Source organism: Orycteropus afer, unplaced genomic scaffold, assembly GCF_000298275.1.
Source record: "Orycteropus afer afer isolate SDZICR_OR568_19922 unplaced genomic scaffold, OryAfe1.0 scaffold00347, whole genome shotgun sequence".
NCBI classification, from domain to species: Eukaryota; Metazoa; Chordata; class Mammalia; order Tubulidentata; family Orycteropodidae; genus Orycteropus; species Orycteropus afer.
In genome coordinates this window covers 2,194,939-2,208,297 of record NW_006921934.1, presented here as the reverse complement: position 1 = coordinate 2,208,297, position 13,359 = coordinate 2,194,939, and the positions used below count along the sequence as shown (strand labels likewise).

Sequence of the window (13,359 nt, the reverse complement as noted above, 5' to 3'; positions counted from 1 at the left end):
GTTATTCCTTTTGATGGTATCCCACATGAACCTTAGACTTCCTTCATTTTGTTTTGATTTTTTTTTTCTGATTGATCCCTTTCCAAAGATGTCTTCAATCTCATTAATTCTGTCTTCCATCACATCAATTCTACTCCTTTGCTCTTCCAATGTGTTATCTATTTCTGACAATTTAGTATTCATCTTCTGGATTTCTGTCTGTAGATTTAGAATCATTTCTAATTGTTCATTTATTTTGTCATTTTGTTCTTGTATTTTCTTCCAAAATTCTTCTAGGGTTTTTTCTGTGTTTTCTTTAGTCTGTCTCTCAGTCCTTTGAAGGTACCTAAATACAATGCCTTATCAGAGAGTTCTAATGCTACTTCTTCCTTAGGAATGTGTTCTGGGTCTGTATCCTGCTGCCTTTTTTCTACCACTTTATCCTGCTTCTTTGTGTGGACTGTGATGATCTGTTGTCTCCAAGGCATTGTGGTGTTGTTGTATTTAGATCTCTGCTAACTGTTTGTGAAGAGCATCCAAAGGTTATTCAGGCTCTTCTTGGTGGTTTTTTATCATTGGTCCGTTGGTGGAGGAGGAGGTAGTGGCTTTCGCTCAGTAAGTGAAGTTGCAGGAGGTGTGGGTGTAATTGTGTTTTATGAGGACTGTTGTTGTCTCCCACTCAGTTAGACCCATATTACAATTGAATAACCATCAAAAAATTAAAAGCACATGGACAAAAACCACACCATATAATCACACAGGAACAATAACCAAAAAAAGAAAAAAGGGAAAAAGAGGAAGAAAAACAAGAAAACCTGCAATAACTGGGGATAGGGCACTAAGAGAAACAAAGTAGAAAAGGAGAATAATGAAGGGGAAAAAAAGGGAAAAATGCAAAAAGAATAACAAGGAACAGGGTTAACCACAAGAAAAAAAGGGGAAGAATAAAAAAACAAAAACACTTAAAAAAAAAAAATTCAGCCAGGAACAGGGAAAAGAAAATTTACTGAAAACTAGGACCTGGGAGGGGAAAATTAAGAATAATAGTAGTAAGGACAAAAGTAGTAATAATAATAATTGTTTTAAAACAGACAAATATAAACAAACTAATCACCAGGAAAAAGAAAGCGAAAAAGAAAAAAATAAAAAAAGAGAAAAAAAATTGGGTAGAGGACAGGGCAGGGCACCCAGGCTCCATATGAGCACACAGACTGTGATGGAGTTCCTGTGGGCCCAGAAGGTAGTTGGGAGTGGGGGATGGCCACACCTCCATTCACCAAGCAGGTGTGGGGTATAAGAGTAAAAAGAGGAATGTGGTACCTTTTCAGTCTTGCAGGTCCAGAGTGTCCTTGGGGTTGCTGGCAAGCAGAACATGTTCTTAAGCCCCAGGGATCTGTGAGAGCCCTGTCTCTTTCAATATCCAAAATAGTCAAGCCACTTTTAAACCTTCAAAATGGCAGTGCTCTCTGGACTGGCAAAAGTCCACAGCTCAGTCCACCTTTCTCTTCACCTTCTCTGTTTATTCTCCAGCCACCAGAGCAGTCCTCTATGCAGTCCCTGGCTAGCAGGGTGATTTTTAGGTTAATTCTTAGGTCCTACCACCACTCGGGAATCTCCAAGCTATCTGTGCCATCAGGATCACTCAGGATCGCTGCCAGACCGCAGCTCCGTATGTCTCCTTTTTTGGTATTTTCACATAAATTCTTCTGCTAGTTGGGGTTTAGTCCACTTCTATATTCTTCCTTTCAAGGCTCAGGGGTCCAAGATTTTCTTCTGTGTCTGTGTTAATTGGTTTCCCTTTTCTTTGTTGAAGAGGGTCTGTGCAATCCTTCTGCCTAGTCTGCCATCTTGCCGGAACTCCAAAATAAAAAATTTTTAACAAAAAGTGAGTAGGTTTAAAACATGCCCTACACTGATAGAGGCCTTATTAAAATAACAAAGTAAAACATATTCCCAAATGGAATTGTATCCATAGATATGGGGGTTAGGATTTGCAACAAATATTTTTTTGGGGACACAGTTCAATGTGTAAAAATTTAATTGCAACCTTCCTACTGTCATTGGTGGGACAAACACATTTTAGATGAATGGCAGTGGTCTTGACTGTGTATGTTATCAGCATACAAAATTTAACAGATCCTTTGAAATTATTTCTGGTATTATGTGCTGCCTGCATGTTTGAGCTCCTGAAATTTGAACTGCCTGTTCTGTTTGGTTGCCTTAAGGGGCTTAATGCCATGCTGTAGATCTCTATTGTTACTGTTAATGAAGGGAGACATAACTCTGGTGATGGAATTTAAAGTGCATTTATTTTGCTAATTTTATATTAAATGATACAAAACTTAATGAATAGGCATTAGTCCCCATCAAATATCATGTGGTATTTATACTGCATGATAAATGCAGCTGGTTTTCATTATTCAGAGTGTCTTCGTTACACTAGGTGATTCTTGAAATTCTGCCTAATTTATGAACTTGAGTATGAGCATAAGGTATCAGTGAATATTAAAAGTAAAGAGGTACTTACTGTCTTATAAATGTGTATAGAAATAATACCACTCATTACTTTTGATCTTTGTGGCTGTCTTTGTTCTCACTGCTATAACAGACATAACACAAGTGGATGGCTTTAACAAACAGGAATTTATTCTACTTACAGTTTGAAAGGCTAGACAGAGTGCTGGCTTTAGGAACTTGGCGAAAGCACCTCCATAGTGGGCTTCAGCTCTGCTGCGTATTCCAGGCCCACTGGAACTAAAGGTGTCTTCTAACTCATTCAGCTGCTGGCTATTGATGCTGATGAATCCAATGTCGGCAGGTAAAATGGCACAATCCCAAGATCAGTAGACAACACAGCAGGCCACTGAGAAGAAGACTCAGCTAAATGCAGACTCCAGATGTGCCAAAAAGCTCAAGACCTTTCTCAGAGCTTCTCCTTATATACTGGAAGCAGGCCATAATCCATAGACAACTACTTAGCTGCTCACAGCAGATTTCACCATGGATGTGATTACAGTCTCATCATGGGGAATAACTACATCCAGCTGCCAAGCCACTCAAACCCACAGCCCAGCCAAGCTGACAGACAACCTTAACTGTCACAGTGGCCAAGTCAAATTCAGCAGAACAGAAAATTCCTTTTTTACGCTTCATTTCTCTGTTTAAATAGTTTATTTCTGGTCAACTTTTACATTTCTCCTTTTAAAGAAAATATGTTAATTATCTTTTAGGGAAAAAAAAAAAACTGTTTGCTTTTGCTCCCGTCCACCACTATGTAGAGATTATCTCCATTTAATAACATTTTGAGTTATTGTTGATTTATTGCCAGTAGTTATCTTGTATACTCTGCTCTGTTTCCATTATGATGCAGAGATCAGGCTCTTCTGTGACCTTTCCCACTCCTGGCACTGAAGAGAGAGTCTTTTCAGCACTTAGCATCTATTTGATGAATAATCCCTGGGTTGGTGATTTGAATCTGCCCAGAGGCACTTCAGAAGAAAGGCCTGGCAGTCCACTTCTGAAAAATCAGTCATTGAAAACTCTGTGGAGCACAGTTCTACTTTAATACACGTGGGCTCACCATACATCAGAATGAACTCACTGGCAACTTTTTTCTTTTTTAATCTATTCATTTAGCAACTGTAGCATAGTGCCTAAGGCATTTGACTGCTAACCAGAAGGCTGGCGGTTCAGACCCACCAGCCGCTCCTTGGAAGGACGGTTGGGAATCTACTTCTGTAGTGATATTACCTCAGAAACCCAAGGAGGGGTCCCTATGGGTTGGATCCAACTCGATGGCAGTGAGTTTGTTTTGGTTTGGTCTTTGCCCATTTCCCTCCCCTCTTTTGAATTTAGTCTAATCCAGCTGATTCTTTTTTTATGCAAGCCTCTAAAATTTGGCATTTGGCTGCTATTTTTTCCTTTTGCCTCATTGGAGAGATGCCTCATGTCATTTCAAATAACAGATCTCTCCTTATTCAAAGAATATAATGATTTTCACTAAATTCTTCTCGTATATAAAGAGTCTTGCTCCTTTAGTGTCTTAATCTCTCCTGTTTCAAATCTCTAAGAAGTTATTTCGCAAGTATCTAAGCAGAGAGATTCTCATCTCCACTTGGCAGAAAGATGTCTGGACTGACTCTCTGTCCAGAGGTGTTTGGGGGTGTCCCTGCCTGACCTTGCTCAGCTCTTCCTCTTTCACTTTGTTATTTATCCTTTCTTCCTAGGCTCAAATATTCCATTGTATAGCAATGAGGATCACTGGGTGAAACAGTGTTGGATTCTCTGTTGAGATAAAAGTCTATTTATTCTTACAAAAATACCACTGTATTGGATTCTCCTAGAGCAAAGGAAGGAAATTTAGATATCCTTAAAATGCTTTTCAAGATGCGAATTATTGCTGTATTTTGTTGGTATGTCCAATATTTTCATTTAGTCAGTGGTTGTCGAAGGTTGGTCCCTAAATCAACAATTTCTACATAGCCAGAAACCTTGTTAGAAAGGCAAATTCTTAAGGTCCCACTTGTTACCTACTCATTCAGAAATTTCAGGTGGGGGTAGGGGAAGAAATATGTGTTTAAAAAGTTCTACAGGTGATTCTCATTTAGCCAATGTTTAAGAACTACTGGTTTAGGTCACCAGCTTTGTTTGAGTTCATTAGTCCCAAAGTATAGGGATTTCTGAGAACTGATAAGATACCAGAGGCTGGGAATGCAAAGTACACGCAGCAGAGGGGTGATAGTTGATCCTATTTCCTTATAACTGCTTTCTCAAAGTCTGCTTTCCAGTACAAGCCCCTGAATGCTTGCTTGTCAAAACTCAGTCCATAGCATAAGGACTTCCTTGATTGTGTGTTTCTCTCCTCTCATTACATAAAGTTGAAATGGTGTAACCTTGACTATTACATAGAAATCTATGAGTAGATAATCTATGTAATACGTTTGTTTTGCAGGAGATTTGCCCAATTGCAAATACATCATTTGATGTCTTTACTGCTTTTCCATAGGCATTGATTGTGAATCCAGGTAAAGTGGAGTTCTTGACAACTTCAGTCTTTTATCATGATGTTGCTTATTGGTCCAGTTGTGAAGATTTTTGTTTTAAAACAATACAACCTTAAAATTAGAAATGAAAAAATTCAGATTTATCATCTTATATACCCCAGAACCATAATTTACAATAGAAAAGAAGTCTGTACAAAGTGTGCTGAGTTGGACTCACCCAGAACTGGTTTGGGACCTGGAATGGAAATGTCAGTTAGCAGGTCTTTCTTGAGCGAATGTACTTTCTAATCACTGTGCCTGCCCTTCCCTTGGCTAGCCACAGATATGGGCAGGGGACCCAGGTCAGGCTCATCTTATTCCTTCATTCTTCTGTCCAGGGATAAGCTCATGACCCCAGCACAACCATGAAATTTGATACATTGATACCCAGAGAGAGAGCCTTTCTTCCTTTTAGATAATGAGTGTGAAATTTCAGACTTGGAGCTGCTGACAATGACAGGAGAGCCAGTCTGAAGGAAGAAAGAAGCCAGCCACAGAGAGGAACAGGACTGAGACCTGGCAAGAAAATCAGGGCCCCTGGCGTTGATAGGGCTCCTGAATCCAGACAGGCCCCCTGAATCCAGACAAGACTCCCTAGGTCTAGACGTGATCTAGGAATCCAGGCAAGGATCTTTAGAACCAAGCTAGATGCCCTAGATCTAGACAGGTCCCTGGTATCCAGATATACCTGAAGCCAAATACACCACCCATACCCACCACCCATACACATTTTAATTTTTTTTTTTTTTAATTCTGATTTGGGTAAAAGTTTACACAGCAAATTCACTTTCCATACAGCAGCTCACATACACTTTGTCTCATGACATTGACTAAAATTTACCACAATGCAACAGCTCATTGTTGTTTTCATTTGCGTCTCTCTAATGGCTAATGATTGTGAGCATTTCTTCCTATGTTTGTTGGCCGCCTGAATATCCTCTTTGGTGAAGTGTCTATTCATGTCTTCTGCCCATTTTTAATTGGATTATTTGTCTTTTTGTTGTTGAGGTCTTGGAATTTTCTATAAATTCTAGAGATAAGTCCCTCATCAGATATGTCATTGCCAAATATTTTTTCCCAGTCTGTAGGTTCCCTTTTGACTCTTTTGCAGAAGTCTTTGGAAGCACATAAAAATTTAATTTTCAGAAGGTGCTATTCATCTCTCTTCTGCTGTTTGTGCATTTTGAGTTATGCTTGATAGTCTATTTATACCATATATTGTTGTTGTTGTTGTTATTTGCCGTCGAGTCGGCCCCGACTCATAGCCACCCCTCCTTGGGTTTCCAAGGCAGTTATCACTACGGAAGTAGGATTGCCCAACCTTCCTTCCGAGGAGTGGCTGGTGGGTTTGAACCGCCAGCCTTCTGGTTAGCAGTAGGGCCCCTAAATTTTTCCCTAGTTTTACCTTGAGGAACTTTATAGTTTTACATTTCACATTTAAGTCTTTGATCCATCTGGAGTTAGTTTTTATTTATGGTGTGAGGTACAGATCTCGTTTCATTTTTCTGAAAATGGATCTCCAGTTTTGCAAGCACCATGTATTAAACAGTCTGTTCCCCATTTAATAGATTTAGGCCCTTGTCAAAGATCAGCTGAGTATAGGTGGATGGATCTATTTCTGGATTCTCAATTCTATCCCATTGGTCTATGTATCTGTCATTAAACCAATACCAGGCAGTTTTGACTACTGTGGCTGTATAGTAGGTTTTGAGATCCAGCAATGTGAGACCTCCTACTTTGTTTGTCTTCTTCAATAGTGCTTTGCTTATCCGAGGTCTCTTTCCTTTCCATATAAAGTTAGTGATTGGTTTTTCCATATCCCTAAAGAATGTTGATGGGATCTGGATTGGGATTGCATTGAATGTATAGATTGCTTTGGGTAGAACTGACGTTTTCACAATATTCAATCTTCCTATCCACGAGCATGGAATGTTCTTCCATTTATGTATATCTCTTATGGTTTCTTGAAGTAGTTTAGTAGTTTTTTGTAGTTTTCTTTGTAGAGGTCTTTTGTGTCCCTGGTAAGATTTATTCCCAAGTATTTTACTTTTTGGTAGCTATTGTAAATGGTATTGATTTCCTTATTTCTTTTTCAGCAATCTCTTTGCTGGTGTAGAGGAATCCGACTGATTTTTGGATATTGATCCTGTATCCTGCCATGATGCTAAATCTCTCAATTAGTTCCAGTAGATTTTTGACTGAGTCTCTTGGGTTTTCTAGGTATAGGATCATATCATCAGCAAATAGGGATAGTTTGACTTCTTCCTTACCAATTTGAATGCCTTTGATTTCCCTTTCTTGCCTTATAGCCCTGGCTAGGACTTCCAGTACAATGTTGTAAGAAGTGGTGATAGAGGGCATCCTTGTCTGGTCCCTGTTCACAAGGTGAATGGTTTCAGTCTCTCTTCACTGAGAATAATGTTGGCTGTTGGTTTGGAATAGATGCCCTTTATTATGTTGAGGAATATCCCTTCTATTCTATTTTGCTGAGAGTTTTGATTAGGAATGGGTGTGGTATTTATCAAAAGCCTTTTCTGCATCAATTGATAAGGCCCTGTGGTTCTTCTCCTTTGTTTTATTTATGTGGTGGATAATGTTGATTGTTTTTCTAATGTTAAACCATCCTTGCATACCTGATATGAAGCCCACTTGGTCATAATGAATGATTTTCTTGATTTGTTGTTGAAGTCTATTGGCTAGGATTTTGTTGAAGATTTTTGCATCTCTATTCATGAGATATTGGTGTGTGGTTTTCCTTGTGAGTGATGTCTTTGCCTGGTTTTCATATCAAGGTTATGCTTTCTTCATAAAATGAATTAGGGAGAATTCCATCCTTTTCTGTGTTTTGGAATAGTTTGAATAAGATTGCTGTCAGTTTTTTTTTAATGTTGGGTAGAATTCTCTGGTGAAACCATTTGGGCAGGGACATTTTTTTGTTGGTAATTTTTTTTTATGATCTGTTCACTGCCTTCTTATTTTATTGATCTATTCAACTTTTCCACCTCAGTCTGTGTTAGTTTAGGTAAGTAGAGTGATTCTAGAAATCTGTCCATTTCCTCTAGATTTTCAAATTTGTTGGAATACAGTTCTTCATAGTATCCTGATATTATCCTTTTTATTTCATTTGGTTCTGTTGTGTTGTAACCCATTTCGGTTTTTATTCGTATTATTTGTATTCTCTCCCTCTTTTCCTTTGTTATATTTGCCAGTGGTTTGTCAATTTTATTAATCTTTTCAAAAAAACAACTTCTAGTCTTGCTGATTTTTTCTATTGCCTTTCTATTTTCAGTTTCATTGATTTCTGCTTGAATCTTTATTATTTCCTTTCTTCTGGTGACTGTAGGCTTTTCTTGCTGTTCTTTTTCTAATTGTTGGAGATGTTGGTTTAAAGGGTTGATTTTGTCTCTTCTTTTTTGATGTGTGTATTTCTAGCTTAAATTGGCTCTGATCACTGCTTTTGCTGTGTCCCAAAGATTTGGTATGTTGTGTTTTCATTCTTGTTTGATTCAAGGAATTTTTTAATTCCACTTTTTATTTCTTCTCTTACCCAGTCTTTCTTAAGGAGGGTGTTTGGTTTCCACATGTTTGGCCTTTTTCCATTGATCTATTTATTTTCCTTAACAAATTTCTTTAATTTCTGTTTATCTGTTGTTATTATGTGCTGTCTAGTTGGACCCAACTCATAGCAACCCCTCCTTGGGTTTCCGAGGCAGTATCACTACGAAGTAGATTGCCCCATCTTTCTTCCAAGGAGTGGCTATTGGGTTTGAACTACCAGCCTTCTGGTTAACAGTCAAGTCCTTAGGCACTATGCTACCAGAGCTCCCTCTGTCTGTCTAGAAATGTCCTAATTTTGCCATTTTTTGAGGGATAACTTTTCTGGATATATATTTCTTGGTTGGCATTTTTTTTTTTTTTTTTAAGTGTTATATATATCATCCCACTGACTTCTTGCCCACATGGTTTTGGCTGGGGAATTAGGGCTTATTGGTTGCTCTTTGTTGATAACTTTTCATTTTTCCTTTAGCTGCTTTAAGAATTCTTTCTGTCTTTGATTTTGTTAAGTTTGATTATGATATGCCTTGCTGCTTTAATTTTGGGCTCTATCCTGATTAGGGTTCATTGTGCTTCTTAAATGCATACCTTCTTGTGTTTCATGATACTATAAAAGTTTTCTTGTAAAAAATCTACAATTTTCTCCATAATTTTTATCTTTTTGTTCTGGAATTCTAATCACACATAAGTTATTCCTTTTGATGGTTTTCACATAATTCTTAGGCTTTCTTTGTTCTTTTTTTCTGATCCACTATCAGATTAGTGTTAAGAGATTTGTCTTCAATTTCACTAATTCTGTCTTCCATTGATTCAGTATTATTTCTTTGCCCTTTCAAAATATTATCTATTTCTGAAATTTTAGTATTAATCTTCTGAATTCCTATTTGTTGTTTTTGTATGGTTTCTAGTTTTCCATTTATTTTGTCTGTTTGTTTTTTTATTGTTTTCCTGAATTCTTCTAGAGCTTTGTCTGTGTGTTCTTTGACTCTGTTTGCACTTTCCTTGATCACTCTTCCAATCCATTGAAGGGACCTAAATATAATTCTCTTGAATTCCTTATCAGGTAGTTCCAATACCATTTCTTCCTCAGGAATGTTTTCAGGCTCTGTAGTTTCATCACTTGTTTAAGCGATACTGTCTTCTTTCTTTGTGTGAACTGAGGTAGTCTGTTTTTTTCTGAGACATTGTGGTGTTGGTATATTTGCATTTAATTGATGATTGTATGTTGGTATGTTTTTGCCCAGGTTTATAGCTTTATTTTGTTTTGATAAAACAAAGTATACAGGCAAGCAGGGTGAGTGTGCTACACCACTTGCTAGTTTGAGCACTTAGATAAAATATGGTATTGTGTGTGTTCTGTGTTCACTGTTGTGGGCTAGGCTGGTGTTGGCTGCTGTCTGTTGTCAATCAAATGATGCAGGAGTAATTGGTGCCACTTTCCCAGTGGGTGGGGTGGCAGGACATGCAGATATGGCTAGGTAGTATGGACAGAGTTGCTGCCTCCTGGTGGTAGAGGCTGAGACGCTCCCAAGTCTGTGAGTAGATCTGGAGGCATATCCTCACTTGTGTGGTTGCAACTCAAATTTGGAGAACCCAAATTGGTAGATGAAAAGACCAGCTGCTGTCTCAAGTCCAGGGGTGAGATGATGATGACCCTAATGCAGGACCAGAGCAAGAGACAATCTTCCTATTGTTGATTTCTAATTTGATAGCATTGTGATTTGAGAAGGTGCTTTCTAGTATTTCAATGTTTTTAAAATTATTAAGGCTTGCTTTATGGCCTAACATATGGTCTATCATGGACAATGTTCCATGTGCTCTGGAAAAGAATGTATTGTGCTGTTGTTGGGTGAAGTGTTCTGTAGATGTGTATAACATCAAGTTGGTGGATTGTGTTGTTTAGCTTTTCTGTGCCTTTGTTGAGTCTCTTTCCAGTTGTTCTGTCTTTCACTGAAAGCAGTGTATTAAAGTCTCCCACTGTGACTGTGGAGTCATCTATTTGCCTTATCAACTCTTTTAAAGTCTGATTTAGGTATTTTATGGCTCTTTCATTGGATCCATAGATATTTCTTATGGTTATATCTTCTTGTTCAATTGATCATTATATATGATCATTATATAATGTCCTTCCTTGTCTCGTATGGTGGTTTTTGTCTTAAAGTCAATTTTATTTGAAATTAATATTGCCACTCATGCTCTTTTTTGGTCACCATTTGCTTGATAGATCTTTTTCCAAACTTTGATTTTTAGTCTATTTTTGTCTTTCTCTCTAAGGTGTGTGTCTTATAGACAGCATATTGATGACTTATGTTTTCTTATCCAGTCTGCAACTCTCCATCTCACATTGAGTGTAATTATCAACAAGTATGAATTGGTTGCTGTCATTTTGTTATGTGTTTTTTTCATGGTGTTCCTGGCTTTTTGTTTAATATAATTTTCTGTGCTGAGCTCATTATGTTTATGAATCATGTTATCATTTCCTTTGTTGCTAAATATTTGTGCTTGTCTTCTTTTGTACTGTGATGTGAAGGTTTATCATTTTTCCTTGAGGTTACCATGTGATTTATAATTTTCTCCTTGAATTTAGAACAGTCCATTCTATATTGCAACTCTCTTGACTTCGTCACATTTAGAAGTTCTGTAAGGACACTATTTTTCCCCTCTTTTTTGTTTGTAGTTGTCCTCATTTGCCAGTTGATGTCTCTGGTTCCCTGTTTACAATCTTGTAAGGTTATTTTACTTTGGATATGTCCATAGCTGTGTTAGTTTCTGGGTTATGTCATCTTGTGTGTTGATGGTCAGTTGTTATTTGCTATTATTGGTTCTCTGTTCAAAGGACTGCCTTTAGTATCTTTTGTAAGGTTGGTCTGGTTTTAACAAACTCCCTTAATTTCTGCTTATCTCAAAATCTCCTAATTTCACCATCATATTTGAGGGACAGTTTTGCTGAGTATGTAATTCTTGGTTGGCATTTTTCTCTTTCTGGGTTTTAGATATACCATCCCATTGCCTTCTCTCTTGCATTGTTTCTGCTGAGAAATCAGAGCTTACCCTTTGTAGGTAACTTTTCGTTGTTCCCGTGCTACTTTCAGGATTCTTTCTTTGTCTTTGGTTTTGATAAGTTTGATGATATATCTTGGTGACTTTCTTTTGGGGTCTCTCCTGTTTGGGGTTTATTGGACTTCCTGAACAGATAGATTCTTATCTTTCATCATATCAGGGAAATTCTCTTCTAACAAATCTTGGACAATCTTCTCAGTGGTTTTCTTTGTCTCTTCCTGGTCTAGCATTACGATTGTTGTTGTTGTTGTTGTTGTTGTTATGTGCCGTCGAGTCAAACCCGACTCATAGCGACCCCTCCTTGGGTTTCCGAGGCAGTATCACTACGGAAGTAGGATTGCCCAACCTTCCTTCCGAGAGCATTACGATTACACATAGGTTATTCCTTTTGATGATTTCCCACGTGAACCTTAGGCTTTCTTCATTTTGTTTTGATCTTTTTTCTGACTGATCCCTTTCCAAAGATGTATTCAGGTATTTTCCTCAATCTCATTAATTCTGTCTTCCATTGATTCAGTTCTACTCCTTTGCCCTTTCAGTGTATTATCTATTTCTGAAAATTTAGTGTTACCCTTCTGGATATCTATCTGTAGATTTTGTATCATTTCTAATTTTTTATTTATTTTTGTCATTTTTTTCTTGTATTTTCCTCCAAAATTGTTCTAGGTTTTTTTTGTTTTTTTTTTCCCCCTGTGGTTTCCTTGATCTGTCTCAATCTTTTGAAGATACCTAAGTTTAATTCTTTTGAATTCCTTATCAGAGAGTTCCAATGCTGGTTCTTCCTCAGGGATATATTCTGGGTCTATATCCTGCTCCCTTGTTTGTACCGCTTTATCTTGCTTCTTTGTGTGCACTGTGATGGTCTGTTGTTTTTGAGACATTGTGATGTTGTTGTATTTAGATCTCTGTTAACTGTTTGTGAAGAGCAGTTAAGGGTGAGTCAGGCTCTTCTAGGTGGTCATTTATCATTGGCCAGTTGGTGGAAAAGGAAGTGGTGGCTCTCACTCAGTAAGTGAAGCTGCAGGAGGTGTGGGTGTAATTGTGTGGTATGGGTACTGTTGCTGACTTCCACTCAGTTAGGCAAAAACAACAATCGAATAAGCATCAAAAAAGTAAAAACAAGTGGGCAAAAAACACACCATGTAAACACACAGGAACAATAACCAAAAAAATAAGAAAAAATCCACAACATCTGAGGAGAGGGCAATAAGAGGGGAAAAAAAAAAAAAAAAGAGTAGGAAAATAATGAAGAAAAAATGTGAAAAATGCAAAAGAGAAACAAGGAATGGGTTTAACCACAAGAAAGAAAAAAATGGAAAACAAGAACAGGGAAGAGAAAATCTGAAAACTAGGACCTGGGAAAGGAAGAATAAAGAATAATAAAGGACAAAGATAATAACAATTATAATTTGAAAATGGACAAAAAGAAACAAAATTAAAAAAAGGGAAAAAGAAAAAATCTGGTCTGGGCAGGGCACCCAGGCTCCATCTGAGCACACAGGCTGGGATGGAATTCCTGTTGACCCAGAAGGTGGGTGGGAGTGAGGGATGGCTGCACCTCTATTCACCAAGAGGGTGTCGGGTTTAAGAGTGTTTGCTTACCTAATGCTGCTCTGACAAGAATTATACCACAAATGGGATGGCCTTAACAAACAGGAGTTTATTCTTACAATTTGGAGGCTTTAAGTCCAAGTTCAAAGTGCCAGGCTCTAGGGGCTGGGTG

At 37.8% G+C, this 13,359-nt stretch overlaps 1 protein-coding gene across 1 annotated transcript in view; it reads left to right on the top strand.

Annotated features, from left to right (window-relative positions):
• Nucleotides 1-13,359, top strand: part of PTPRN2 (protein tyrosine phosphatase receptor type N2) — a 1,483,255-nt gene that overhangs the window by 497,500 nt on the left and 972,396 nt on the right. The window contains exon 11 of the mRNA XM_007952571.1: nt 1,324-1,333. Coding sequence (XP_007950762.1) covers nt 1,324-1,333 — 10 coding nt within the window. The remainder of the gene's footprint in view (nt 1-1,323; nt 1,334-13,359) is intronic.